Source organism: Mizuhopecten yessoensis, unplaced genomic scaffold (genome assembly GCF_002113885.1).
Source record: "Mizuhopecten yessoensis strain PY_sf001 unplaced genomic scaffold, ASM211388v2 scaffold716113, whole genome shotgun sequence".
NCBI classification, from domain to species: domain Eukaryota; kingdom Metazoa; phylum Mollusca; class Bivalvia; order Pectinida; family Pectinidae; genus Mizuhopecten; species Mizuhopecten yessoensis.
In genome coordinates, this window is record NW_018479954.1 from 98,300 (window position 1) to 125,603 (window position 27,304).

General features: G+C 38.9%; 2 protein-coding genes across 2 annotated transcripts; one reads left to right on the forward strand and one right to left on the reverse strand.

Annotated features, from left to right (window-relative positions):
* Window positions 1-246: 246 nt before the first annotated feature.
* LOC110441738 (serine--tRNA ligase, mitochondrial-like) lies at window positions 247-12,203 on the reverse strand. The gene is made up of 10 exons (XM_021484974.1): window positions 12,122-12,203; window positions 11,220-11,527; window positions 10,546-10,650; window positions 7,146-7,241; window positions 6,095-6,169; window positions 5,842-5,884; window positions 5,511-5,571; window positions 3,932-4,073; window positions 635-670; window positions 247-288 (listed from the first exon to the last, which is right to left on the reverse strand). Exons 2-10 carry the CDS (start codon window positions 11,523-11,525, stop codon window positions 247-249), a joined length of 906 nt encoding a protein of 301 aa, XP_021340649.1. The 5' UTR covers window positions 11,526-11,527; window positions 12,122-12,203.
* LOC110441740 lies at window positions 12,202-22,475 on the forward strand. Its single transcript, XM_021484976.1, has 9 exons — window positions 12,202-12,292; window positions 12,753-12,929; window positions 13,526-13,666; window positions 14,604-19,263; window positions 19,545-19,763; window positions 20,192-20,595; window positions 21,363-21,440; window positions 21,648-21,791; window positions 22,005-22,475. The coding sequence occupies exons 2-9, from the start codon at window positions 12,816-12,818 to the stop codon at window positions 22,113-22,115; spliced, it is 5,871 nt and encodes a 1,956-aa protein (XP_021340651.1). The 5' UTR covers window positions 12,202-12,292; window positions 12,753-12,815; the 3' UTR covers window positions 22,116-22,475.
* Window positions 22,476-27,304: the final 4,829 nt, after the last annotated feature.

Here is a 27,304-nt window from a genome sequence, read left to right on the forward strand (position 1 = left end):
TTTTGAAACTAGTCCATCCCTATAGAAGTAGTCACGTGATGTTTTGGTGTACTAAAGTCACGTGACCTGTGCAGAATATTTTTCCATGCTGACATTTTGAAAAATCTCCTTAAAAATCAGCTACCCTCCTCCTCCCCTAATTTGTATCCACCTTTATGTACTATTGTGTAAAAATGTAATTGTTGCACATCTTTGTTTTAAATTTTGTTTCATTTGTTGTACATCTTTTAATTACAAATGGTGCGTTTATTTTGAAGCAAGCCCCACCTTTTTTGGTTCTTTGTACACCTTATTATAAAAATCAACACAAAGATGTATACATATGTTCGATTTCTGGCATTTAGAATAAATGCTCATTTTCGACAATTTAAGTGTTTGTTATTTTATCGACAAAAAACATAGCAGAGTATAACCTGTGTGTGCTGTTGGGTTTAATGCAGAACAAACACAATAATATAATGTATCTTAATAAACAAATATACACTGTATTTTAATAGACAGGTAATAGATACGTACACATACATACAATGTACCAAGGTATTGTTTGTATCTCGGACTGGTAATATAATGCTTTACAAGAACACATGGTTATGAGTATCTTAGGTCTATCATTAGAAAAGTACAAAACCCTTACCTCCTTGGGATCTTGTGGGGTGATGCCAGCACCCTCCTAAAAGAAAAAGAGTAACAAAAACGTTTGATTCAATTATATCAAACAAATATTTGTACACACAATATATAGGCAAATCCTTCCATCAATGACACTTCTGTTTCTGTCAACTTTGAATACTGTTAGCTTTCCATAAGCCATACCAAAGACCTTTTTCTAATCATTTTCTTTGGGTTAATAAGTATGGATTGTAGAAAAATTCGTTTAGGACAACCAGCAAATTGTTGATGTGTGATGTTTCTATGACTAGTACGATGAAGGTGACATACCGTACTAGTCTTCGTACATAAACACCTAACTGGTGGTGTCATATAAACCTTCCTATATATCACCGATCAACACACATCCACTCAACACACGTCTACACAACACACGTCCACTCAACACACGTCCACTCAACACACATGCACACAACACACGTCCACACAACACACGTCCACACAACACACATCCACTCAACACACGTCAACTCAACACACGTCAACTCAACACCCGTCCACACAACACACGTCCACTCAACAAACACACAACACACATCCGCTCAACACGTCCACTCAACACACATCCACACAACACGTCAACACACATCCACACAACCACACAACACACGTCCACACAACACATGTCCATACAACACACATCCACTCAACACACATGCACACAACACACGTCCACACAACACCCGTCCACACAACACACATCCACTCAACACGTCCACTCAACACACATCCACTCAACACACGTCCCCACAACACACATCCACTCAACACACGGCCACTCAACACACATGCCCTCAACACACATCCACACAACACACACACAACACATGTCCATTCAACACACGTCCACACAACACATGTCAACACACATCCACTCAACACACATGCACACAACACACGTCCCCACAACACACGTCCACCCAACACACATCCACTCAACACACGTCAACTCAACACACATCCACACAACACATATCCACTCAACACCCGTCCACACAACACACGTCAACTCAACACACGTCCATACAACACACGTCCAATGTCCACTCAACACACATCCACACAACACGTCAACACACATCCACACAACCACACAACACACGTCCACACAACACACGTAACTTCTGTTTCACTTCTAGTTTAACATTTGAGAGCATGCTTCAATTACATTTGATTCGCCATGGGAACACACAATTAGCTTTGTGTTGGTATGGGTTATTTACGATACTTTTTATGTGTCAACACACGTCCATACAACACACGTCCACTCAACACACGTCAACTCAACACACATCCACACAACACACACACAACACATGTCCATTCAACACACGTCCACACAACACACGTCCACCCAACACACATCCACTCAACACACGTCCACTCAACCCACGTCAACTCAACACACGTCCAATCAACACACCTCCACACAACACACGTCCACTCAACACGCCCACTCAACACACATCCACACAACACGTCAACACACATCCACACAACCACACAACACACGTCCACACAACACCCGTCCACACAACACACATCCACTCAACACATGTCCACTCAACACACAAAACACACATCCACTCAACACATGTCCACTCAACACACACAACACACATCCACTCAACACATGTCCACTCAACACACAAAACACACATCCACTCAACACATGTCCACTCAACACACAAAACACACATCCACTCAACACATGTCCACTCAACACACATCCACTCAACACATGCACAACACATGTCCACGCAACACACGTCCACTCAACACACGTCAACTCAACACACGTCCAACGTCCACTCAACACACGTCCACACCACACACGTCCACTCAACACACGTCCACTCAACCCACGTCCACTCAACACACATCCACACAACACACATCCACTCAACACATGTCCACTCAACACACAAAACACACATCCACTCAACACATGTCCACTCAACACACATCCACTCAACACACATCCACACAACACACGTCCACTCAACACACGTCCACACAATCCACGTCCACTCAACACACGTCCACACAACACACGTACCTTCTGTTTCACTTCTAGTTTAACATTTGAGAGCATGCTTCAATTACATTTGATTTGCCATGGGAACACACAATTAGCTTTCTGTTGTTATGGGTTATTTACGATACTTTTTATGTTTTAAAAAAAATATTCACACTGTGTAAAAAAAACCAAAGGCACCCTATAGTGGAGCAATACCAATACAATACATTGGTGAAAAGCAAATGCATGTTACTGACAATTAAATGATGCTGCATTGATTGTATTATAACAATTCTGGTATTCGAACCGCATGGTTCCTTACCACAGAGATAGTCTTGAAGATCTCAGGACACACCATGTGTGTGAAGCCTGTCCCCCGTAGTCCTGAGGACAGACTGGTGTGATATTACTTACCACATGGTTAGTCTTGAAGATCTCAGGACACACCATGTGTGTGAAGCCTGTCCACCGTAGTCCTGAGGACAGACTGGTGTGATATTACTTACCACAGGGTTAGTCTTGAAGATCTCAGGATACACCATGTGTGTGAAGCCTGTCCACCGTAGTCCTGAGGACAGACTGGTGTGATATTACTTACCACAGAGATAGTCTTGAAGATCTCAGGACACACCATGTGTGTGAAGCCTGTCCACCGTAGTCCTGAGGACAGACTGGTGTGATATTACTTACCACAGAGATAGTCTTGAAGATCTCAGGACACACCATGTGTGTGAAGCCTGTCCACCGTAGTCCTGAGGACAGACTGGTGTGATATTACTTACCACAGAGATAGTCTTGAAGATCTCAGGACACACCATGTGTGTGAAGCCTGTCCACCGTAGTCCTGAGGACAGACTGGTGTGATATTACTTACCACAGAGATAGTCTTGAAGATCTCAGGACACACCATGTGTGTGAAGCCTGTCCACCGTAGTCCTGAGGACAGACTGGTGTGATATTACTTACCACAGAGATAGTCTTGAAGATCTCAGGACACACCATGTGTGTGAAGCCTGTCCACCGTAGTCCTGAGGACAGACTGGTGTGATATTACTTACCACAGAGATAGTCTTGAAGATCTCAGGACACACCATGTGTGTGAAGCCTGTCCACCGTAGTCCTGAGGACAGACTGGTGTGATATTACTTACCACAGAGATAGTCTTGAAGATCTCAGGACACACCATGTGTGTGAAGCCTGTCCACCGTAGTCCTGAGGACAGACTGGTGTGATATTACTTACCACAGGGATAGTCTTGAAGATCTCAGGACACACCATGTGTGTGAAGCCTGACCCCCGTAGTCCTGAGGACACACTGGTGATGAGTTCCTGCTCCTTCAATGCTGCGTTAGACATCAGATAATAAGACCTCCGGCCAATATTACTGAAGATATCAATAATCATAACCTCAGTTAATTGTTTATATACATATAGATTTCCTGCAAATGTTCCCATTTAATCTATGGTAAGTAAGGGAGAATGCTTTTGGTTAAAATACTCCATCCAGAAATGGTTGCTGTTATGAAATGTGTATACCATTATTTATACAAATTAAAAAGGGTTGTTAAATTTCCAAATAAGGAGCAAATATCTGCTTCAAAGTGATTCACATATACATATCTAATCAGTAGCCATCAGTTACAAGCTCACTTTCTATGTGTTGGTGTTTTAGATATTTTCAGCCATAATGTTATAACAGTATTACAAACAAGTAACTAACAGTGACATCACACAACATTACATAAACTCTTTCCTTGCGCTGTTGTTTTACTAACAGTGACATCACACACCATTACATAAACTCTTTCCTTGTGCTGTTGCTTTACTAACAGTGATATCACACAACATTACGTAAACTCTTTCCTTGTGCTGTTGTTTTACTAAAAGTGATATCACACAACATTACATAAACTTTTTCATTGCGCTGTTGTTTTACTAACAGTGACATCACACAACATTACATCAACTCTTTCCTTGTGCTGTTGTTTTACTAACAGTGCTATCACACAACATTACATAAACTCCTTCCTTGTGCTGTTGTTTTACTAACAGTGAAATCACACAACATTACATAAACTCTTTCCTTGTTCTGTTGTTTTACTAACAGTGACATCACACAACATTACATCAACTCTTTCCTTGTGCTGTTGTTTTACTAAAAGTGATATCACACAACATTACATAAACTCGTTTCTTGTGCTGTTGTTTTACTAACAGTGACATCACACACCATTACATAAACTCTTTCCTTGTGCTTTTGTTTTACTAACAGTGACATCACACAACATTACAAACTCTTTCCTTGTGCTGTTGTTTTACTAAGAGTGATATCACACAACATTACATAAACTTTTTCATTGCGCTGTTGTTTTACTAACAGTGATAGCACACAACATTAAATAAACTCTTTCCTTGTGCTGTTGTTTTACTAACAGTGCTATCACACAACATTACATAAACTCCTTCCTTGTGCTGTTGTTTTACTAACAGTGCTATCACACAACATTACATAAACTCCTTCCTTGTGCTGTTGTTTTACTAACAGTGCTATCACACAACATTACATAAACTCTTTCATTGCGCTGTTGTTTTACTAACAGTGATATCACCCAACATTACATAAACTCGTTCCTTGTGCTTTTGTTTTACTAACAGTGACATCACACAACATTGCATAAACTCTTTCCTTGTGCTGTTGCTTTACTAACAGTGATATCACACAACATTACATCAACTCTTTCCTTGTGCTGTTGTTTTACTAACAGTGATATCACACAACATTGCATAAACTCTTTCCTTATGCTGTTGTTTTATAGCTTACCTGAATTTTATACATTTTTTCAGAGTTTTGTTCAATTTTTCATTTGATATCTCCACTTTTTCTGAAATTTAATAAGAAAACATATATTGCATTATCAATTCTACAACCTGCTTATATATATAATTATCTACTGAGTGTGTCAAGATTTTGGTCACCAATTAGTGAGAGAACTTAATTAGTAAGACAACTACTTGTTTACATACCTAGAGTGTCAGGATTTGGATCACTTTTTGATGAAATAACAAATAAGGTAAGATGGGGAGTATCACTAAACAAGAGTGTGATTCTATTCTCTATAGGTTGTGATTTGACAATTTACCTGAAACCTTACCTGGGAAGCCACACCTGTCCAGCTCCTTCAACTCATCGTTTGGCTGTAACAAAATTATTTTCTAATTAAATAGAAATGTTTTTCCCGAAAAATACTAAAATAAATGTTACATTTTTACTGTATCGGTATTAGTTTGATCTCAAATCACAACTCATTGCTTTATTTGAAGCAAAATTCAGTTTAAAAATATTTTTACAAAGCTTTTGCCATTTTCAAAATACATGTAATGCTAATATAGCTGTACTAAACTCACTGTGTCTATATGTAGATGGTTAGGTATCCGAAGAGCATGGAAAATGACAACTTGCTCTAGAGTCAAATATTCATCCTTTTCAAAAACAAAAAGAAATCAACATTATTTCACAATGAAATATAGTAAATACAGTAGGCTATAATGTTGGAAAATACCAGGTACCTGGCTTGTACTCGTTTATTTTTAATAATGATGGAATTTTGTAGTACTGTAAAAGATATTTCCCAACCAGGATCACAAATTTCAAAAGTTTTCTGTACCGTCTTCATCCTTTCTTAAACATTGACTGATTGTCACTGTCATTAGTCATATTTTGGTTTCATCAATTTTCTTGTCTACAAACAAATAGATTAGACAGCAGGCAAGCTTATATTAGTCATTTGTTATATGATCTATAGTGATCAGTATAAAAATGTCCTGGTAAATCGCTCAGAGCTCCTACTCATAGCCACATCTTCTGTTTTGGGTGGATTCTGATGGCTCTCTACTCATTTTCCTTCACATGTTACCCTCTGGGGTGACCTTCACATGTTACCCTCTGGGGTGAACTTCACATGTTACCCTCTGGGGTGACCTTCACATGTTACCCTCCGGGGTGACCTTCACATGTTACCCTCTGGGGTGACCTTCACATGTTCCCCTCTGGGGTGACCTTCACATGTTCCCCTCTGGGGTGACCTTCACATGTTACCCTCTGGGGTGACAATTATGCACTTGTCAATGTTGCCTATGTGGCTGGTGTCTTTGTAATGTTCGTCCACAAGTCACTGTGCCGAGACCTACCAGTGATCTACCAGCACATTTTGTTATGAGATACTGACCATTTAACGACTGACAAATGTTGATGTTTACCATGCATCACTTCAGACAGGCACTGATATCGTGCCAAACAACTTTTCTTTTAAAACCTTCCAATCTGATAGGTATTCATCTTTCACCATGAATGTGCCAAGACCTGGTAAGAATATTTTGACACAGATTGAATTTTGATTACAACACTGATTTATATGAACCTGACATAGTGACATCACAGCCCTGACTGGACACTTACCATGAGGCTAGTGTGCTGCAGTTTTAGTTGTCTCCCCTTGTCCCGCAGAACTGCTCTCTCCTGTTCTGCTTCTTCTTTGGTCAAAGTTGAGTTTTTCTTGATGATAAAGAAACGATAGAATACAATTGATTATGATCCTTTTGTCGATTACTTTTTATGACAAAAAGGCACTAATCCTCTACTGTACACAAAATACATCTCCAGCACACACAGAGTCATACACACAAAGGGGGATATTAGCCAGGTGGCATAGAAGTAGTTTGCGCCTGATAAGGTATCTCCTGCAAATTCCTCAAAAATTGTATACAATTGTATTGATTAATGGGGCATCATGTGAAGAGCCATATATTTTTTTAATGAATGTATGTATTGTATGCACTTCCACTTATGTTCCCTCGCTATCCCCATATTCATAGTCCGTTCCAAATGTCCAGTTTGACCACTTGAATTGTTCGGGACAGCCCTGCTAAAAATAGCGCCGATAACGTCACCTGACTAGGCAGTAAACACGAGCGGTCTGAGCGAGATGAAACGGTTTCCAAAGGGGCCCCCCAGAGAGGGGCGTCAGGCAACTGCAATTTCTTACCGCACTATGAAACCAAGTAATATGATTTCTAAGTCTGTATTAAAACTTATTGAACAGTGTTTATTCATCATCAGAAGTTAAATTGCACACTTGCCAATATTCAGAATTTAAATTTATTTAGCTTCAAACATATTTGTTGGCAATAAAATTGAACAAGGGATTGGACACACGTTTTTACAATTTATCACAGCCTTCTCCCGTCATACATTTACAATTAAATGTCAACAATGATAATAGGCATAAACATAAAGTATATATATATATATATATATTGAATTTAGTACCGGAATGTGACAACTGTATGGGGCTAACCACCTTTCTTTAACCATGGGACAAACCTTTCTTTAAAAAGGAATATTCACAAGACGAATATCCCTTTTCAAATGTTTTCATAAAGTGCATATATGCAATGACAAACTACACGCGTATAAAAAAGAGAATCGTTTGTGCTTTTTTTTATTACATTGTACAACTCAATATCTTTGGCCAATTTCTTTTTCTATACCATGCATATACGTTTATGTATATTCTCTTTCCAACTTTCACTGTCTCCATACGCTAACACTTAGTAAGTCATACTAGCCATCACACACACTAAAATGTATGGCAAAACCACTACGTGTACATGTAGAATATGTGTCAGATATGGGACGTGTTGAGATACTTGATAATTATATTTGTTCAATACTTTTCATAGAATAAAGCATTCTTGTCAATGGACCCTGTTTTATGTTGAGCCAACTTTACTTTAATCATTTAATTTTTGTCCGAAACAGAAGCCGTAGTTATCGGCAACACGCGTCATTTTTACAACGTAAACAAATCTTTCTTCCCCTGTTTTCAATACGTATTCCGATTCTATCTGAAGTCGAAAATTAATTCTTTATAGAGAAAAGGTTGTTATACATGATCATCAATCTAAGTCAACAACATATAAAAACATGAACTGTTGAAAAAATACGATTTAAAAAAAAAATGTTATGCGATCCTATTTACTTGAAGTAGGTTCTCCTTCCTCAGTTATTCATCATGGCCCGTCATTTTGACATTTTTAATCTAGCTGCGATAATGTAGCTTTCTGACGACGAGAGATTGTTTTTTTTATATATTGCGTCGTCGCGCCAGATGAAGCCGGGTATTCATATTAGTACTAATTCAAATCTTATATGCAAAAAACAAACAACAAATCGTTTCATTCAGCAATATATTAAATCAAACCATTTTACTGAACCCGGTAATATTATAAATTATGTAAATCTAAAAGCGCACGTATCTCATTTGACCCCGATCACGAGTACCGACAGAGACAGAATACGCAGTGGCTATCACAACAGTTAACCCTTGGAGGTCCTCATGACAAAATCAAACTAACCAGTCACTTATCCCTTCCTTTCGCATAAACCCCTGTATAATTATGGAAACATGCCCATTGACATATTAAACTAATTTCATCTGTGTTCAAACTCAGACAAAGATACTAGCGAGGTTAATAGTTTTAGATATTTATTAATAACATAAACAGCGCTAGCATTTCTATCGATTCCATTTCAGCTTTACCGGCTATCCGGAAGAATACATGCATCGTACTAACTGCTAGGGCAGTTATCTTCTCCTTTGAATACTTCCCACCTGTAATAATGATTCTGTAACGTACTCCTTGTGCTATCTTTTGACCATTTGGCAACTTTTCGCTTCGTTGCTGACACGGTACAACACTTTTTTTTTGGCTTACTTCACACAGCCAGTCATTTTGTTTACAAAGAAATCGTGTGCAATGCGCATGCGCTAGTAGAGGGAAATCCCTGAACAAAACGTTGGTCAGACAGGTAGAAATACCGATGATTATCTTAGATTTAATCATTTTTATGAATCTATTTCAGCCAAATCCGATCATTATTTTCCATAAGGAGTCTCACTTGATATGTTTATGCAGTATTTGAAAAAAAGACAAAAAAAATAGTTACTTCAGCGTGATGCCCCTTTAATGTATATACTAATTGTATTTATTAATTGCATATCTATGTACTGTAAAGCACTTTGGAGTGGCTTATGTTAGCTAGATAGGGCGCTATATCAAATGTTGTATATCATTATTATTACTGTAAATGTAAAATGGTTGTTATATGACCCTCTACATTTAAGCCACTTTGGTTTCTTGTTGACAACTTAAGAACCTTTCCCTGAGGGTTGAGATTTCCCTTTTCATGTTAAGGGGGTAAATTGTTCTTTTTCTCTTACCCTGTTGATCCAGTCACAGGAATTTCTCATACCAAGGAAAGTGTGGTTACACCTGCCCAGGGTAAGAGAAATAAGATTGATGTGTATTGGGGATTTATTTTGCTTTGATTGTCCTTGCTACTCAATGGCAACAATTTGAATTTTTCACTAACCACTTGTTAAAGTTAACCAACCTTTGACTAACCACGGCCAGGTTGTTATCCTATCGCTCTAATCGACTAAGAAACTTGGACAACAGAAGCGTTCTGGCCCAACTGTGCTACAGTTATATATCAAAAACGAAATTAAGAGGAGGTTGAACATATGAGAGAAAACCCCAGTGCAGTAATACAGGGATCCTTAAATGACACACAGAAAACTTTTCATAAATGTTAAATTCTTTTTAAAATGACAGTTATTTGATGGTTTAAAAAAAAATTGATTTTAATGACAGTAAAAAAATATACCGACTCACTTTTTCCATTATGTTCCTTGTTTAAATGACATTTAATGGTTTTAAAAGCACCTCATTTAGTATGACATGGTTAAACAGTTAAGAATTATATAGTTTAATGGTAATAAAAGACAGAGACTCACCTGCTTCTGTTTAATGGATTGAAATAAGAAACTTGTGTTCTTTTGGTCTTCCTCTATGTTTTTCAACTTCACACTTATCTCAGCAAACTTTCTGTAGTTGTCTTTCTGTTTAAAAGTGTCAGAGATTAATTTTTCTTTATAATGCGTCCGACAGAACAACCCAGATATGTATATAAAACTAACTCTCCTCATCACAGAGATATACATACTTACACATCGTTTACATTTTCAATAATCACATTATTTGTGGCACTGTTACCCATATACATTTACAGTTCCCTGTTCAAGTGTACAAGTATATGTATCTATATATGTTAAAGTGTTTGTATTTATATATCTATTTGTCACATTACTTATCAAATATATAGCAGAATATGCCATCCAGTACATACATTTGTAAGATATAAATTAACTCATATATCTATTACTTGTAGATCTAGATGTAAAAGGTATATGGAACTACACATTATTATTTTCATTTGTCACAATGCAAAAGAAAACCTAGTGAATTCAAGTCTTAAATAAGTTGGTTAAGATTTTCTGTTTTACGCTGCAGACAAAAAGTATAATGCGCAAGTTTCTATATAAGCTTCTGCTAAACTTCAACTAACTGATGTGAATCATCTGGTAAAATAACTAATAATCAGGATTCATGATTTAATATTTCAACTTACAAACTGGTTGATGTGATCGCTGTTCCAGCTGGTGTGTTTTCTTGAGTGTAGATTGGAATCCAGGTCATGCAACATCGCCTCAATATCAAGGTCTAATGACAGTAATAGTGAGTCGTCCTGATAAACACCACTTACAAACAGTGACGACTCTAACTCGGATATGTTACTAGACCTTTGGACGCTGTGTTGATGTCTTCTGCATTGTCTACAGTGGTTGGTAACACTGTACATGTTTTTCTGGGTAAAGGATCTGCACCAGGCCTGTCTTCCAAAGTGAAACAAACGTAAACACAGCGACATCTTCATACCTGTCAGAAAGAAAACATAATATTCTTTCAGTACAGTCACTAACACACAGTGTACAACAGCATCACACGTCACACTGGTCATTGAACTAATTTAAAAATCAATAACAACTGTGCAGTTTTGATAATTAATTTGATGTTAAAAGAACATACTATAAACACCAGTGGAAAATAAGCTGTTTTTGCCACTGCAAAGGAATCATAATTAGTGTATTCGAGTTGTCTTTCTTTGAACATCGGATAACACTCGCATATCAAACGCCGATAACGGCCGTTCCCGGCAGGTGACAAATGTTTTAATTTGTCTATATTAAACAAGTTGTCAGTTTCAAGTTTTTCGTTTCCATTTATAGTTTGTTCACATTTTTATCACAATCCTCGACTATCAGTCTTACGCATCATTTATTGTGGAAGTCTGTCATCCAGTTTACCAAGCTGTTTAGAGTTGTCTGGTTTCTGACATGATCTTGTCAGTTTCTTCAATAGACGCCGATTCAACACTGTTTCTAAGCCTATGTCTGTTTCATATGATTTTGGTTCATGTCGATATGACAGTCTTATTAAATAAATACGATTCTTCAACAACTTACTACTTACGTGTTTATTTTCTCAACGCCTGCTCTGAGCTTGTTGACATTCGACTGCATGTACATGGGCGCAGCCATTACATATTGAAAACGAGGCCACTGTGACCTTTGACACATGGGTGAAGGTCATAGTAATCTTCACGAGCGGTAAATTTCAAATCACAACTTCCGGAAGATACAGGTAAACAAAACATTATTCTGCATTTATATCACATACGTGAAACGGTATTTTATGTTTCATTGGTGATGTTTCGAAGAATAACAATTGCTTATTATGAACAAAAGGCCAAACATTTGTGTCAAAAGCGGCAAAATACTCCCGTAAGTTTCTTGCACATGACATTCATTGACATGCATTTCTACATTTCTTCAGTGATTTTTTCACTGAAATCAGTGGGGGATACTTTAGAAACGAAAATTTGCAGAATGTAGGCCCCTCCTCACTCTTTCCGTAACATTTGTGTCATTTGCACAGGTCAGTGACCAGGTAATTTCTTTTAATCTATTGCCTTTTGGACAAGAAAAAAACCGAGGGCCATTCATCACCTACTAGACTAACTACCTCAGCACAAATGCTGATGATTATATGTTCGAATCATGATCTGGTCAATTTTTGTTACAATTTTAATATTATATTTCAGCACGTCTACTTGATCTCATCTCCGACCTACTTTCATCGAGATGACATGATTACTATTTAACTCATGGCTTACAACAAATCAGACCGTTGTTCTACATGCCTGGGGCATTGCTCTGACTCTGTTACTGTTGGCCATAACCCAATCCTGTTGCCCTGTGGTCACCAAAGCTGTTCCAGGGTAAATATTTTATTCATGTAATAACGGATTTAGATACTCACGTGTTGTAATAGATAATGCATGGACAGTACCAAATTATATTCACCAATATCATTACAATAACCAGGGATATCTCTTGGCATATAATTACTTGATATATATTGCACAATACCAGTCCTGGTTGGCCCTGAAGTTTCGAGTGATCCTGTTCGATCTATGAGGTTTAAAGCGTTTGACAACCCCAATCGGCCACCAAATATAATATAGCGTTTTTGTAGAACCTCTTAACATAATCTAACTTATTGTTTATCTTAGGCGAACTCTTGGTAAACTATCGATTACCCACGTCATATTCTGTGTAACATGTTTGTGGCTGAAAATATAGTAAAACGTAATTGGAGAGACACCTTCACGTTGCTGGTCTTAAAACATCCCGTAAGACTTATTCTTCAATCCCCCCATCTAAAACAACTTAAAAAACCCAATAGTGGTTTCAATGATTCAATGTGACTTCGGTTTCATAAAACTAATTTTTCCAAGAAGGATAGCATTGGTTAAGTTATGGAAATATTTACCTGAGTTAAGGAACTTTAACGAATTTTAATTCTACTTTGAAGTGTCACCAAACGCAATGGCTGACTTCGGAAAGAAACGACAGCGAGGAAATTGACTGCATCAAGTGCACCTTGGCAGCACTGAGTGAGCAGAGCAGTGAACGACACGACCTGCTGATGAGTAACCATACACTGTTCGGATTGGTGAGTAGTACCTTCGCTATCCATGGGTCACAAATCGCCAAGTTCTTATAGATAAACCTACTTCAGAAATTCATAACCCGATATTGCCTAAATATGGCAGATATATATCTAAACATAACCTACACAACGTCACGCTACCACAATTGGTACACTACCCAAATTGGTACACGGTCAGAAAATGGTTCGAATAGTACTTTTTTGAGCAATTTGAGCATTTTCCTTTGACAGTATAACAAGAGATATTATCATTCTGCCGAATAGTTTTGTTTTCAGGAACATTTTAAGAGTACACGATGACTTCAAAGTAAACATATCAGAAAACCAATAAAAACGACGTACGTCGACAAAATTTTGGAGGATTTTGAAGGGGTTAAATATAAGCATGTTTAGATGTTGATTTCTGGTCCTTATAACAGGATAATAATAAGTGAATATATACAATTATAGTTCAGTATGGTATCTATAAAAGCAATGTATTTTGTTATAATCGGCACATTAACTTGTAGAAATAAAAACAAATGCCATAGCCAGTAATATGGTGTACCAGTTTGGGTACAAATTACGGCCGAAAAACGGACGAAATCTCACTCCGAGTTTAGCGTTCTATTTTCAAAGACAAATTACTTCGATATAAAACTTTTCCTGAAAATGAACAACCATAGGTAGACTTTGTCAAGAATCAAGAAACTTTCGAGATACAAGATCTGAATTTTTAAAGATCACTAAAAAAAACTGTCAAAATTGTACCAATTGTGGTAGCGTGACGTTAAATAAAACATTGGATCATATGAACTTCGTGCTTCATTCAGCGTTAATGATTGTTGACAATCCCAGTAAATAAGGCTTTTATCATTAGGAGAGGAGGTTCATATTATGATACCCTATTGATTAGGGATTATTGCTTAAAGTTAGAAAAGTTAATATTCACCCTTTCCAGGCCAATGTCGGAGCCGTAATCAGAGGAGCCGCGGGAACACACACAAAGGTTGACAGTGCTGATAGCACAAATCCTCAGTTAGCCTGGAAGGACACTTGCACACCAGGAGCTTGCCCCCAGTACCACAGGCAGATTTACAACCACCGAAACTGGTCTGGTCCCGCGGATATCCTCCAAACAAAGCATGAGATTGGATGGAATGGTACACAATCTTGTCAGCCATCCACGGACATGACACTGGTGACCAGGGAACTAGAATCGGACAATGAGCTAAAAGACACGACGCTTAACATTAAAGACATGTCTTCAGTCTGTGGAGAAGTACTGAGGTTCACTCCGTTGGATCCAAAAAAGAAACATCATAAAAAGTCCAAGAAAAATAAAAAGGAAACAAAGCAGTTGTTATCTCCTGAGAAGTCTTCAAAAGACACCACTGCGCATGTAACAAACAAAACAGAAGCCCCGGATCTCATACAGCCTTCAGATTCTAAACCCCGAATACAAACATACAATGAAAAGACACATACAAATGTATCCACAAAGGCGCACACATCAACACATGGTCAGGATAGTACGTGTGGACAAAATGTAATGGAGGACCATGCAACCAGTGATAATCACAACCAATCAACAAGCAGATCACACCATCATCACAAACGTTCACATAAGAAATCAAAGAAAAAAAAGAAAAACAAAGAGAAAAAAAGGACCAAGTCGAGGCAAGACACATCACTTAATGAAACGTCTAACCCTGAATGCAAAACAAACATAAAAGTAAAAGAGACGGAATCATCACCACAACTGGTTCACCTTATTGCATGCAAAGAGGATCATGGAAACACTGAGGAAGATAAGTTATATATTGCTGAAAATAGTGAAGGGGATAAGCTATCCAATCCTGGTAAAAACCAGGGGGATAAAGTATATGCTGATAGAAAAATGGAGAGGGATAAGTTGTCGATTGCTGAAAATGGCAAAGGGGATATATTGTATAGTTCAGGAAAAAGTGAGGTGGGTAAATTCTCAATTGCTGGGTATAGTGAGAGCGATAAGTTGTCTATTGATGGGGATATAGAGGGGGATACACTGCCCGTTGCTGGAAAAGATGGAAGTGAGTCGGAGGAAGTCACACTCCATTGTTTATCATGTGTGTCGTTAGACGCATGTGCCTCTTCCACCCGATTCAGTTCACCTATGTCGCTCGATGACTATCAGTTGAAAAATCTATTGGAGGACAAAGATATTCCGGAGCTGGAAGTTCAGAACTGGGAGGATAATGACAAAGATAACACCGAACTGGAGGTTCAAAACTTGGGAGACCATCACAAAAAGCGTAGCCCAGCCAGAGATGGTCATTCCCCAACTTTCCTTTGTAGCTCTTTCCCAACCCAAGACTTAAGGAAATTCAAAGAGTTTCATGAACGAAATACTGGAAAGTCTGAGTTTTATCAAGAATCCACATTAGAACCTGACATCACTGTAAATCCGTTAGCAGAGACTGAGCAAGATAGATCTGAAACAAGCAGTGACAGGCTGTCATTGGACGGCAGTATACTGGACAGGTCAGGGATCCTGTACTATGATCCAATTGATGACAGTGACGAGGATAGACTTGTGATTATTTCCAGGGTTACGTCAGAGGCTTCCTTAATTGAGGATCAAGCAGCCGTACTAGACTCAAACACCAAAGAAACTGTGTCTGGGATTGAGTTCTTATCGGCTTCAAATTGTGACTCTCGGATGGCTATGGGTGCTGAAGAAATTACGATGCAACAGGTGGATAAAGCACATGGTGTTCTCACTGCTGCAAAAGACCAAGTGAAAGCAATTCATTCTGATACGCATGTGTCATTGGCAGTCAAGAAAGAAGACCAATCATCTATAACATGTAATATTTCACAGGAAAGGGACTCTCATCTTGTAACAACTGAAGTTGATCATGACCAATTGCTGCAATCGTACCTGCAGTACTTAAGTGAAAAATCCAACAATTTCATCGATACAGGCAAGGAAGAAGACAAAGAATTACAGTTGCAAGAACAGAACTTGGTCAAAGGATTTCAGGAAAGTTACACCACAAGTCTAATCTGCAGCCAACTGGCAAATACAGCTCTGAACAAAATTAAAGAAACAAGGGACAGTCAAAAGGGGCCATACCAACTGTCAGCAAAGATGTTGACAGGTGTTCTCAATATTCTTGTGCAGCAGGCAAACCTGGCATCAACAATATGTAGTGAACTATTATACAGTACAGAGAAAAAGCAGGCAGAACTCCTGGAAGTATCAGATGCGACATCGACACCGGATAACATTGCAGAGGATGTCACTAAAAAGGCAGGTGATAACCAAATCCGCGTAGGTGCAGAAACATATGCAACAATTAACATTGCTCTAGGGAATATAAGTGGTACTTCTGATCTTGGTAACAATTCTCATAGTTTAAACGCAAGTATATCAAGTAGTAACGCATATACTGAAGAGGTCCTAGCAGATGCCGTACAATTCAGTATCAAGCAGGAGCAGATCTGTTCCGAAAGATATCATCTTTCGTCGACAGTACCATCCAGCAAACCATCTTTATTAAAAGAAACATCAACATGCAACGCAACGAAAGATAGTAGTGGATGGAATATGTCAACTGATATAAACGATTCATCTAATCCTAAATCAGTTATCATTTTGGAAAACGGAAACCAGGCAACCACCTACACAAAAATTTCAAAATCTACAGACAAGTCTGACAAAGACAAGTCTAGCGAAGATTCTTTGTCAAATATTTTTTCCAATTTGGACACTAAACAACATGCTGTCAGAAGCGTATCGCGAGCATCCATTAGAGAAGCTAAGGTTTGTATTCATAAGGCAAATAGTGCCAAAACAAAATATGTCCAGCAATATCAAGAATGTAGTCACAAGGACAGTGCTAAAAAAACGAATCACAGCTCCACCCGCAGTTTTGTTCACAGCAAGATGCTGGACATTCCGTGCTATAGACACAAGGGGAAAGGAAAGAAACATACAGTCGATGAAAAAGACGTATCAAGGAGTGATTTACCAACTGGTGGAAGAAAAGACGAGGTAAAGGTTATGGTCTCAAGTAGCCAGTCAAAGTTAAGTGATCTGACCTCAGTTCACAAAATAACACCAAATTTGTCGGAAGACGGTATACGACAGGCCAGTCTTGGGACCCAGGTGACTGAAAGCGACATAAAAACAGTAGGATACAAACCCGACAGAAGCAAAGGGCAAACGCCAGAGAACTTTGAACAAAGATCTGTAAAAAGCAACAAACATAACACAACGGACAAAAACAGCACCCACTCGGGCAAGAACATCGACAAGGACAGGGAGTCAAATAATCTTAACAACAACCAGCCAAAGCCGCCGAATGGGAAGAGAAATTTGTTTGATTCGATTCTTCTCGAGATTGAAGAAGGAGTCGTAGAGTCACCTTGCAAGTATAGAAAACTTCAGTTCGGAAAACTTCCACAATCTCACGCTGAAGATGGTAACCACCTGGACACTCCGGGCAGCTTTGGTAAAGTGTCAATAGACACAGCCGGGACTATTTCCCTTTCTAAACAAAAATGCAGGAATGAGGTAAATACTAGGCAGGGGAGTGAGATTAGACACAAAAGCAAGGAAACTCCTCAGTCACTCTCCAATAAACTTGCAGGCAATGCGTCAGCAGTAGTTCCATCTCCAAAGGCAACTCCAGAAATCAAACTGACAAGCATAAAGTCTTCTACAAGAAGGGGGTCATCATCTTTACCAACTTCCCATCGCGACTCTGATAGCAAAGACAGAAGCAAATCAGGAAGTAAGTATCACTCTAGCTGTTGCAGTAGTCGTCACAGAGACTCAAGTAGCAATCACAAGAACAGAGGCTCCGACAGGAAAGCAACACAAGGCCCAAGCGTTTCAGGGAATGTGTACGTCGTCATTCATGGCAGTAAACGTGATATTTGTATACAGACAGACCTTCAGAATGTTCATCAAACGCCCGGGAAAAGTAAAAGGAAACTTGACATGAATAAAGGAGACACAATCTCACAACCCAGTAAAGCTACAGGGGATGCAGTTCACAGTATAAGGGAAGGTATTAGTAAGGAAAAAGAACAATACACGGTAAACAGGATTAAATCTAAAGATAAAGAAAAAATGAAAGAAATAAACAATGGTTTAGAAAGAGAAACTGTCTCAAAAAATAAGACTGCTGAAGATCATGGGGAAAATTCGTCAAAGCTACAATGCCCAAAGGTAGATAAACAGAGCGAGAGACATTTTCCCAGAAGCTATCACACTGGACCTCAGCGGGAATTAGTAAAACAGCAAAGTGGCGACTCCGAGTCGAGCTGCATCGTGCCCTGCGACGGTGTTACAGCACAATCTTTGGTATGGAAGTCTTGTGATGAGGAACATTCATCAGACCTGAAGACATTAGATGTGAATCAAGGCTGCAGCGATCTTTTAAAACCAATTCACCGGTGTAGCAAACCTACTAGCTCCATGGTTCTAAAAGGTGTTGAAAACGATGCTGGCTTCCTTACCCCACAAGATGAGACCCGCACACGGCGAGACCAAACCAGGGATGAAGAGATATTTGCGTGTCTTTCTTTCTCAGACAGCGACGATGATATACCATTGGCCCTCATTCTAGGTAAGTACATATATATATGGCTGTCTTTGACATTTGTCGTCATATCTTAAGTGAAGTAGAGAACATTATTTGTTTGAAAGATGGAGTTGTTTTAATCTACATTTTGTGTCAGTTTATTCTGGTGTCATCTTTTTTTAATAGTTTTACCAACTATTCTTTTCCAAAACCACTAATAATCTGTTGAAAACAAAATTTCGTGGGATTTCATTAGAAACAGTAAAACCACGAGTTCAAGCATTGCGATGAGAGGCTGTGAATATTGATTTATTACCATAAAACAGAGAATCTGAGGGCAGACAAGCGAAAAGACACCAATACAGCGACTAGTGTAAATGACTTGGAGGATGATCAGCTGCCAAAAATGGCAGTTCCTTATACATCAAAACACACAAAACATAGTCAACGACGTTCACGATGTGACCGACCAGGTCTCAAAACCTACTTAGAGATCCGCAACTCAATGTCAGGAAAGTACCTGGAAACAGGTATCTCACTGTCAGGTATGTCATCAATTTTTCTAGTCATGTACAGATGTATCCACATTTAGCCTAGGCAGAAGTGTTCTGTCTTCTTCTAGGATATATACAGGACACACTCGCTCTTATTGACAATGTCATTACGTCAAGAAAAAAAAAATTCTGACATTGCATCAACAACGGCAGATCATGGAAGAAAAGTTATTGAAATTTCTTGAAAATCGTTGCATTTAAGGGGGAAAGGGGAACTTTTGGAAAGAGACAGATACATATCAACCTCGGGGTAAAATTTTGGGCTAGACATTACAGAATCTTATCCAATCATATTATGTTTGCTTTCTTTGTTACAACCAAAATGGAGCAAATTTGCTTATACATCTAATATATCGACGGTATGTATACACAACACAAGAACAACAATACTAGACAAAAATACGTGGATTTTTACACAGGTAATTCCATTGAAAAGCATTCATGTAGCGAGACTCCAGATATCACTTGGAGGAATTCATTGATGCCTCCTCCACTAGAAGCTGTCAGGAGATCGAAATCACGCGAGAACGCCACAATGTCAACATCAACTGACAGTCGAGCTTTGTCAGCTCCAAGAACCACCCCATCGGGATCAGAAGCCACATCAGGGAACCTGTCCTCGGACAGTACACACGCGTCTGACCCGAAACAGGGCCACCTCTCTGATGTTGAGAGTTATAAAGGGAATAAAGCAGAGCAAGGAAGTTACAGCAGCAAAAAGAAGAAACGACATCGGCGGAGGAAGAGTGAAAAGCCCGTGGTTAGTTCGTCTTCGGAAGAGTGTATACCCAAAGGTAGGAGACGGGGATTCCAGTGGAGGCAGGTGAGTAATACTCTGGTAACTGACAAGTAGATTATGCAATTTGCAGCAACTCACGGTATTTGATTAAGGTTTTGGAATTATTTTCAAGCCCGTTCACAAACCATGCCTCTTTAAAAATACCAAAAATGTAATTACAAAAGTGATCAAATGACTGACATGTACTAGTTTATGATGAGATTTGTAAAAAAATCTTTGCTGTATACTTATTTGCACATGTCAAAAAAATCCGTACAAAAAGCATCTTCAAAGGATATATATATATATATCCTCTTCAAATTGTGGATATACACCATGCCTTAAAGTTTGCCTAAGTTCTGTCCGATATAACTTATTCCATTGTCCTCAGCAGCTATTTTACAATTCCCCTCAGTTGTCTCCTCCGTGCTGGTGTTCACAGTAAGCTCGTCCTGATATACCTTTTTCTCTGCTGGGGTCCACAGTAAAGACTTTTTGGTGTGCCTCTCACCTGTAGCTGTCCACAGTAAGGCGTCACGTTGTTCATTTTCTTTTCTGTGTCCAAAGTAGGAGACTGTTTAAGTTTGTTTCTTTCCTGATGATGTCCATATCCAGGTCATATTGGTGCGTGTCTTTGTGTCAAACGAGCTTCTCATGGAGTACAATGTATTTTCAATTGAAAATGAATTTTGGGATACTTATGCATAGTATGCGGTGTTATCGGCAGACAAACCATCCGATACTTCTGAAAACACTAGTACATTTACCGCTGGTATTACATATGATTTAATGTGGTTTATGGTAATTCATAGGAGTGCCTGCGGATACTGGACAGAGTGTACAACCATCACTTCAGTGAACCCTTCCGCCATGAGGTGAAGTCCAAGGATGTAAGTGTTATAACAATGGTTCCGTACTTAAGCCTACATACCCTTTGTAATATATCATTATGATTACTAGATACTCGCACATACGTGTGAATATTGATATTTAATGTTAATATTTGTTTATTAACTGCTACAGATAGCCTTATACTGCAAGGACACGCAGACGTGTGAATATAAATGTCAATGCATGTTGTTTGTTGACTGCTATAGATACCCGACTACTACAAGATCGTCAAAAGGGGAATGTGTTTTGATATCATTGGCTACAAGTTGCGATGCAATATTTACGAAGAACTGAGGGATTTCTTCCTTGATGTTCGTCTTGTGTTTGAAAACTGTCGACTGTACTACAAGGTAATATAATCATCCGCCATATCTGCTACATCGTAGTTTTAAGAACAAGGAAATACTTTCAATAAGAGCCTCAATTAAGAATTTCTATTCTAAGTATGTGATAGTTATAATAACAACTTGTAGGAGAAAACTTGTATTCTGCAGCAAGTGTTTACCCTTGGAGTTAAACATGTTATCCGCACGAACAAGTAAAATGTGTTTTTCTTTCTCCAGCCACAGTCTCCCATCTATCGGGCAGGTCTGGTAGTACGGTACTTCTTCCGCAAGATAGCAAAGGAGGTCCTCATGCCTCGCACAACCGCCATGTCAAGGCATCCTAGTTGAAGAAGCGAAAAACATGGAACCATTCTACTAGCCAAATGAACCAGGCAGTGCTGGGCCTCATCAACGTCAGGACCAACTTTTCCATGCGTCTTTCATTCTTTGATCAATTTATTGATATAGATCGGATTCATACAAATGATTATGTATAGGAAGACTGGTCAAGTACATCATTAAAGTTTCTTAAATGACACACTCAGTATGGTGTGATTGTAACCAGAAAAAGAAAATCACATTATGTAACGATTGGTACTGGATAAATTTGTTATTGACAAACTCAGTACTAAATTAAGGTTGTTGCAGCCGTTACAGGCAAAGTACGAAATAATTGTGACCAAGGTCGGTAATAAATTATTGTTACAAGTCAGCCTCGGTGTGTTTTATTGTTACCAAACTCACTCAGTTTGAACTAATTTTCATGTACAGTTTGGGAGGAGAACCCCAAGCCCCACGTTTTTTTATCCCCATGATCCAAGGTTGCTACCGCCATGTACAATCCAATCAGCAAATTTGACCCCTGTTATCTCCTCTCTCCCCAGGAGGGTCGCTGCATTAAATTGTATACTTTTTGATGTCCGCGAGCTGAGAATTTTATCACTAAAACTTCATTGATGTTTGCCCAGTAGTTTTGCAAATGTCTTCTAAAGCTAACTAGCCAGTTAGTCTACCTTTTTCCTGGCGCTTCAGCCCATCTGTATAACTTCTGATCCCGACTACTAAGTATAGTATCACTACATTTTGGTAGAAATTTGTTCCGTAAATTAGGAGATGTCATTTAAACCAACACATCCAATTTGACCCCAATTACCTCCTCTGCCTCCAGGGGGAAACTCTGTGTAGTCGTCCACCTTTTGATTCCCATGAGCTAAGCTTTACCTCCAATTACTTAGTTCCCAGGAGGTTCAATTTGACTCCTTTACCTCCAATTACTTAGTTCCAAGGAGGTTCAATTTGACTCCTTTACCTCCAATTACTTAGTTCCCTGGAGGTTCAATTTGACCCCTTTACCTCCAATTACTTGGTTCCAAGGAGGTTCAATTTGACCACTTTACCTCCAATTACTTAGTTCCCTGGATGTTCAATTTGACTCCTTTACCTCCAATTACTTAGTTCCCAGGAGGTTCAATTTGACTCCTTTACCTCCAATTACTTGGTTCCAAGGAGGTTCAATTTGACTCCTTTACCTCCAACTACTTAGTTCCCAGGAGGTTCAATGTGACCCCGTTTATACCTCCAATTACTTAGTTCCATTGAGGTTCAATGTGACCCCTTTACCTCCAATTACTTAGTTCCTAGGAGGTTCAATTTGACTCCTTTACCTCCAACTACTTAGTTCCCAGGTGGTTCAATGTGACCCCGTTTATACCTCCATTTACTTAGTTCCATGGAGGTTCAATTTGACTCCTTTACCTCCACCTACTTAGTTCCCAGGAGGTTCAATGTGACCCCGTTTATCCCTCCAATTACTTAGTTCCATGGAGGTTCAATGTGACCCCTTTACCTCCAATTACTTGGTTCCAAGGAGCTTCAATTTGACCACTTTACCTCCAGATACTTAGTTCCCAGGAGGTTCAATTTGCCCACTTTACCTCCAATTACTTAGTTCCTAGGAGGTTCAATTTGACTCCTTTACCTCCAATTCCTTAGTTCCCAGGAGGTTCAATGTGACTCCTTTACCTCCAATTACTTGGTTCCAAGGAGCTTCAATTTGACCACTTTACCTCCAGATACTTAGTTCCCAGGAGGTTCAATTTGCCCACTTTACCTCCAATTACTTAGTTCCTAGGAGGTTCAATTCGACCCCTTTACCTCCAATTACTTGGTTCCAAGGAGGTTCAATTCGACCACTTTACCTCCAGTTACTTAGTTCCCAGGATGTTCAATTTGACCTCTTTACCTCCAATTACTTAGTTCCTAGGAGGTTCAATTTGACTCCTTTACCTCCAACTACTTAGTTCCCAGGAGGTTCAATGTGACCCCTTTACCTCCAATTACTTGGTTCCAAGGAGCTTCAATTTGACCACTTTACCTCCAGATACTTAGTTCCCAGGAGGTTCAATTTGCCCACTTTACCTCCAATTACTTAGTTCCAAGGAGGTTCAATTTGACTCCTTTACCTCCAACTACTTAGTTCCCAGGTGGTTCAATGTGACCCCGTTTATACCTCCAATTACTTAGTTCCATTGAGGTTCAATGTGACCCCTTTACCTCCAATTACTTGGTTCCAAGGAGCTTCAATTTGACCACTTTACCTCCAGATACTTAGTTCCCAGGAGGTTCAATTTGACCTCTTTACCTCCAATTACTTAGTTCCTAGGAGGTTCAATTTGACCACTTTACCTCCAATTACTTAGTTCCAAGGAGTTTCAATTTGACTCCTTTACCTCCAATTACTAGGTTCCAAGGAGGTTCAATTTGACTCCTTTACCTCCACCTACTTAGTTCCCAGGAGGTTCAATGTGACTCCTTTACCTCCAATTACTTGGTTCCAAGGAGGTTCAATTCGACCACTTTACCTCCAGTTACTTAGTTCCCAGGAGGTTCAATTTGACCTCTTTACCTCCAATTACTTAGTTCCCAGGAGGTTCAATTTGACCCCGTTTATACCACCCTTCAGCCTCTTTACTTTCAATGTATACAGCTTTTCCCCCCTGAGCTAGGCATGCTTTCATTACTATTGGTTGATATCTGTCAGGTAGTTTAGGAGATGTCATTTAAGCTGTAGTTTACCTTTTTTGATCCAGGCCCTTTTTTGCACAAGTTTTGATCCCAGTGGTCTAAGGATGCTAGCATCAAAATTTGATTGGATTCTGCTCTGTAGTTGGAGAGATGACAATGGCACTTCATATCTAGTAAACTACAATTCAACTATAGGTATTGTTTCCCTTTGCCAATAATCAATTAGTTATTTCCAATTAAAACCATAGAAACTAGTGCTTCATAATTACAAGCAGATTTCGCTCAAATTTGTTGTGCCTTGCACTTATATTGTCTAAATATTCAAGTTTCACAAAGATCCAGTAATATTTTATTAAATCATTATGCAGAACTGGTTGATCAATCGGAGCTCATTATGCTTATTAATTTATGAATTTTCTACAAGAGGCCCTCTCTGGGCCTCTTTCGCTCACCTGGATATCTAAGTAATCATGGCAAAATATTCTCCAAGTGAGATCCAAGGGAATATGCCAGACCCCAAGGCCAATCCTTGTAGTATATCTGTATTAGATTCTTCATGCCCAGCAATTTAATGTATGGTTATGGGGTGGGGATCAGAAACTAGGTCCCTAGGGTTGTGGGTGTGGATCTTAACCATTTCAAAGTTATGACCCAGGGGTTAAGTCTCCAAGGGTGGGGCAGACCCCAAGGCCATCCTGGAAGCATATGTGCATTCATCTCTTTATACTCAGCAATTGTATATATGGTTATAGGGTGGGGATCTCAACTTTTTGTCAAGCTGTGACTAAGAAACTAGGTCCCTAGGGGTTTGGTCAGACCCCAGGGTCTATTCTAATATCATGACTGCATTCGTCTCTTTATGCCCAGCATTTGTATATATAGTTTAGGGGTGGTGATCTCAACCATTTCAAAGTTATGACCCAGAGACTATGTCTCCATGGGTGGGGCCAGACCCTAGGGCCATCCTGGAAGCAAATGTGCATTCTTCTCTTTATCCTCAGCAATTTTATATATGGTTATACGGTGGGTATCTCAACCATTTCCAAGTAATAAACTTTTTTGGGCCCCACCCCTTAGCCGGGGGGTTAGCCCCACCATTTGTACAAATTTGAATACTTGCCTCCAATGAATGCTTCCGACCAAATCTGATCGATATCCATGGCATAATTCTACAGAATAAGTTATTTATAGCAATATAGCCAAATTGCCCCCTTTTTCTGCCCATAAGCCCCCTGGGGGGTCAGCCCTACCATTTGTACAATTATGAATCTCCACCACCTAGGGATGCTTCCAGTCAAATATGGTTGATATCCATCTCTTAGTTTCAAAGAAGTCGGTTAAATCCCTGCCTCCCAAGAATGCTTTTGATCAAATATGATTGATATCCAGTGAATAGTTCTACAGAAGAAGTCGTTTGTAGCAATATAGCCAAATTGACCCATTTTGGCCCCGCCCCTCAGCCCACTGGGGGGTCAGCCCCACCATTTGTACAGTTTTGAATCCCCACCACCTAGGGATGCTTCCAGTCAAATTAAGGTGAATTCCAATCAGTGGTTAAGAAGAAGTCGTTAAAGGAGGCTCCACCCTTTCACAATTAGCCAGCAGAATTCAATGAAAGTTTCACATAATGGTTATGTCACTATGTAGAGGTGATGTTATGAAAATCTAAGCATTCCGATAAACTGGGGATTCTTTTGTAAAATATACCGAAAGATAGATTTTTGTCAAATTCAACACTTTCACTTTTTTTGAGCGTGTGGCATTGTTCAAAACTATTACAACAATAAAATAATGAAAAGAAACATTGCTAATCAATCCTACAAATATTATATTTATCATAAAATATCTACAACATGTTACAAAAAGCGTTTTTTATTGAAATTATATGGATAAAAGTTACTAAATACAAGCTAAAACCAAATACACACAAAGTCTTTATAATTAATTAATATTACATTTTACAATAATTTTGATCCTGATGAGAGTTGTCTACCTTGAAAAAATTCGAAACTTTTGCAGAGGGATAGAATTTATACAATGACACTTATTTTCTTTACTATAGCAAAAACGACGGAAATAAATTAAATTCCTATATTTAATTGTCAATTTACTGTTCCTTTATGGAACAAAATTACTCTCAATCATGTACACTTTGGAGATCATTCCATAGCCCGCTTACGCATGGTATATTAACATGCCAGGTACATATGTAACCATAGGCTATCGCATGGTATGCTGTTATTATGTGCACGCACATGCACTTGTATTTTATAGGGATCTTGATATTTTACAAACCACTATTTTCACAGAGTTATTGTAATTGCATTTGTGAACCGATTTATCTGACAGAGCGTAACTCGCTCGACAACAAAAGTCGTAGCCTACGACCAAGAGCTTGTGAGCTACTGTTTGCATGTGATACGTACAGGTGAGGTCGGTAAGCAAAACACATCAGTCTGCATTCCATGCGCCTCATATACGACCTTCTTGAAGTCGTCTGATCGTATGTCAGT

What these genes read in the sequence shown, in the direction of transcription:
- LOC110441738 (XM_021484974.1), bottom strand. Translation starts at nt 11,525, where the DNA reads ATGAAGATGTCGCTGTGTTTACGTTTGTTTCACTTTGGAAGACAGGCC. An exon ending in GCGATCACATCAACCAGTTT is followed by an intron (nt 10,651 to 11,219) that starts GTAAGTTGAAAT and finishes ACTTTTAAACAG; the next exon opens with AAAGACAACTACAGAAAGTT. An exon ending in AATCCATTAAACAGAAGCAG is followed by an intron (nt 7,242 to 10,545) that starts GTGAGTCTCTGT and finishes TTTATCATCAAG; the next exon opens with AAAAACTCAACTTTGACCAA.
- LOC110441740 (XM_021484976.1), top strand. Translation starts at nt 12,816, where the DNA reads ATGGCTTACAACAAATCAGACCGTTGTTCTACATGCCTGGGGCATTGC. An exon ending in ACCATTGGCCCTCATTCTAG is followed by an intron (nt 19,264 to 19,544) that starts GTAAGTACATAT and finishes ACCATAAAACAG; the next exon opens with AGAATCTGAGGGCAGACAAG. An exon ending in AACAGGTATCTCACTGTCAG is followed by an intron (nt 19,764 to 20,191) that starts GTATGTCATCAA and finishes ATTTTTACACAG; the next exon opens with GTAATTCCATTGAAAAGCAT.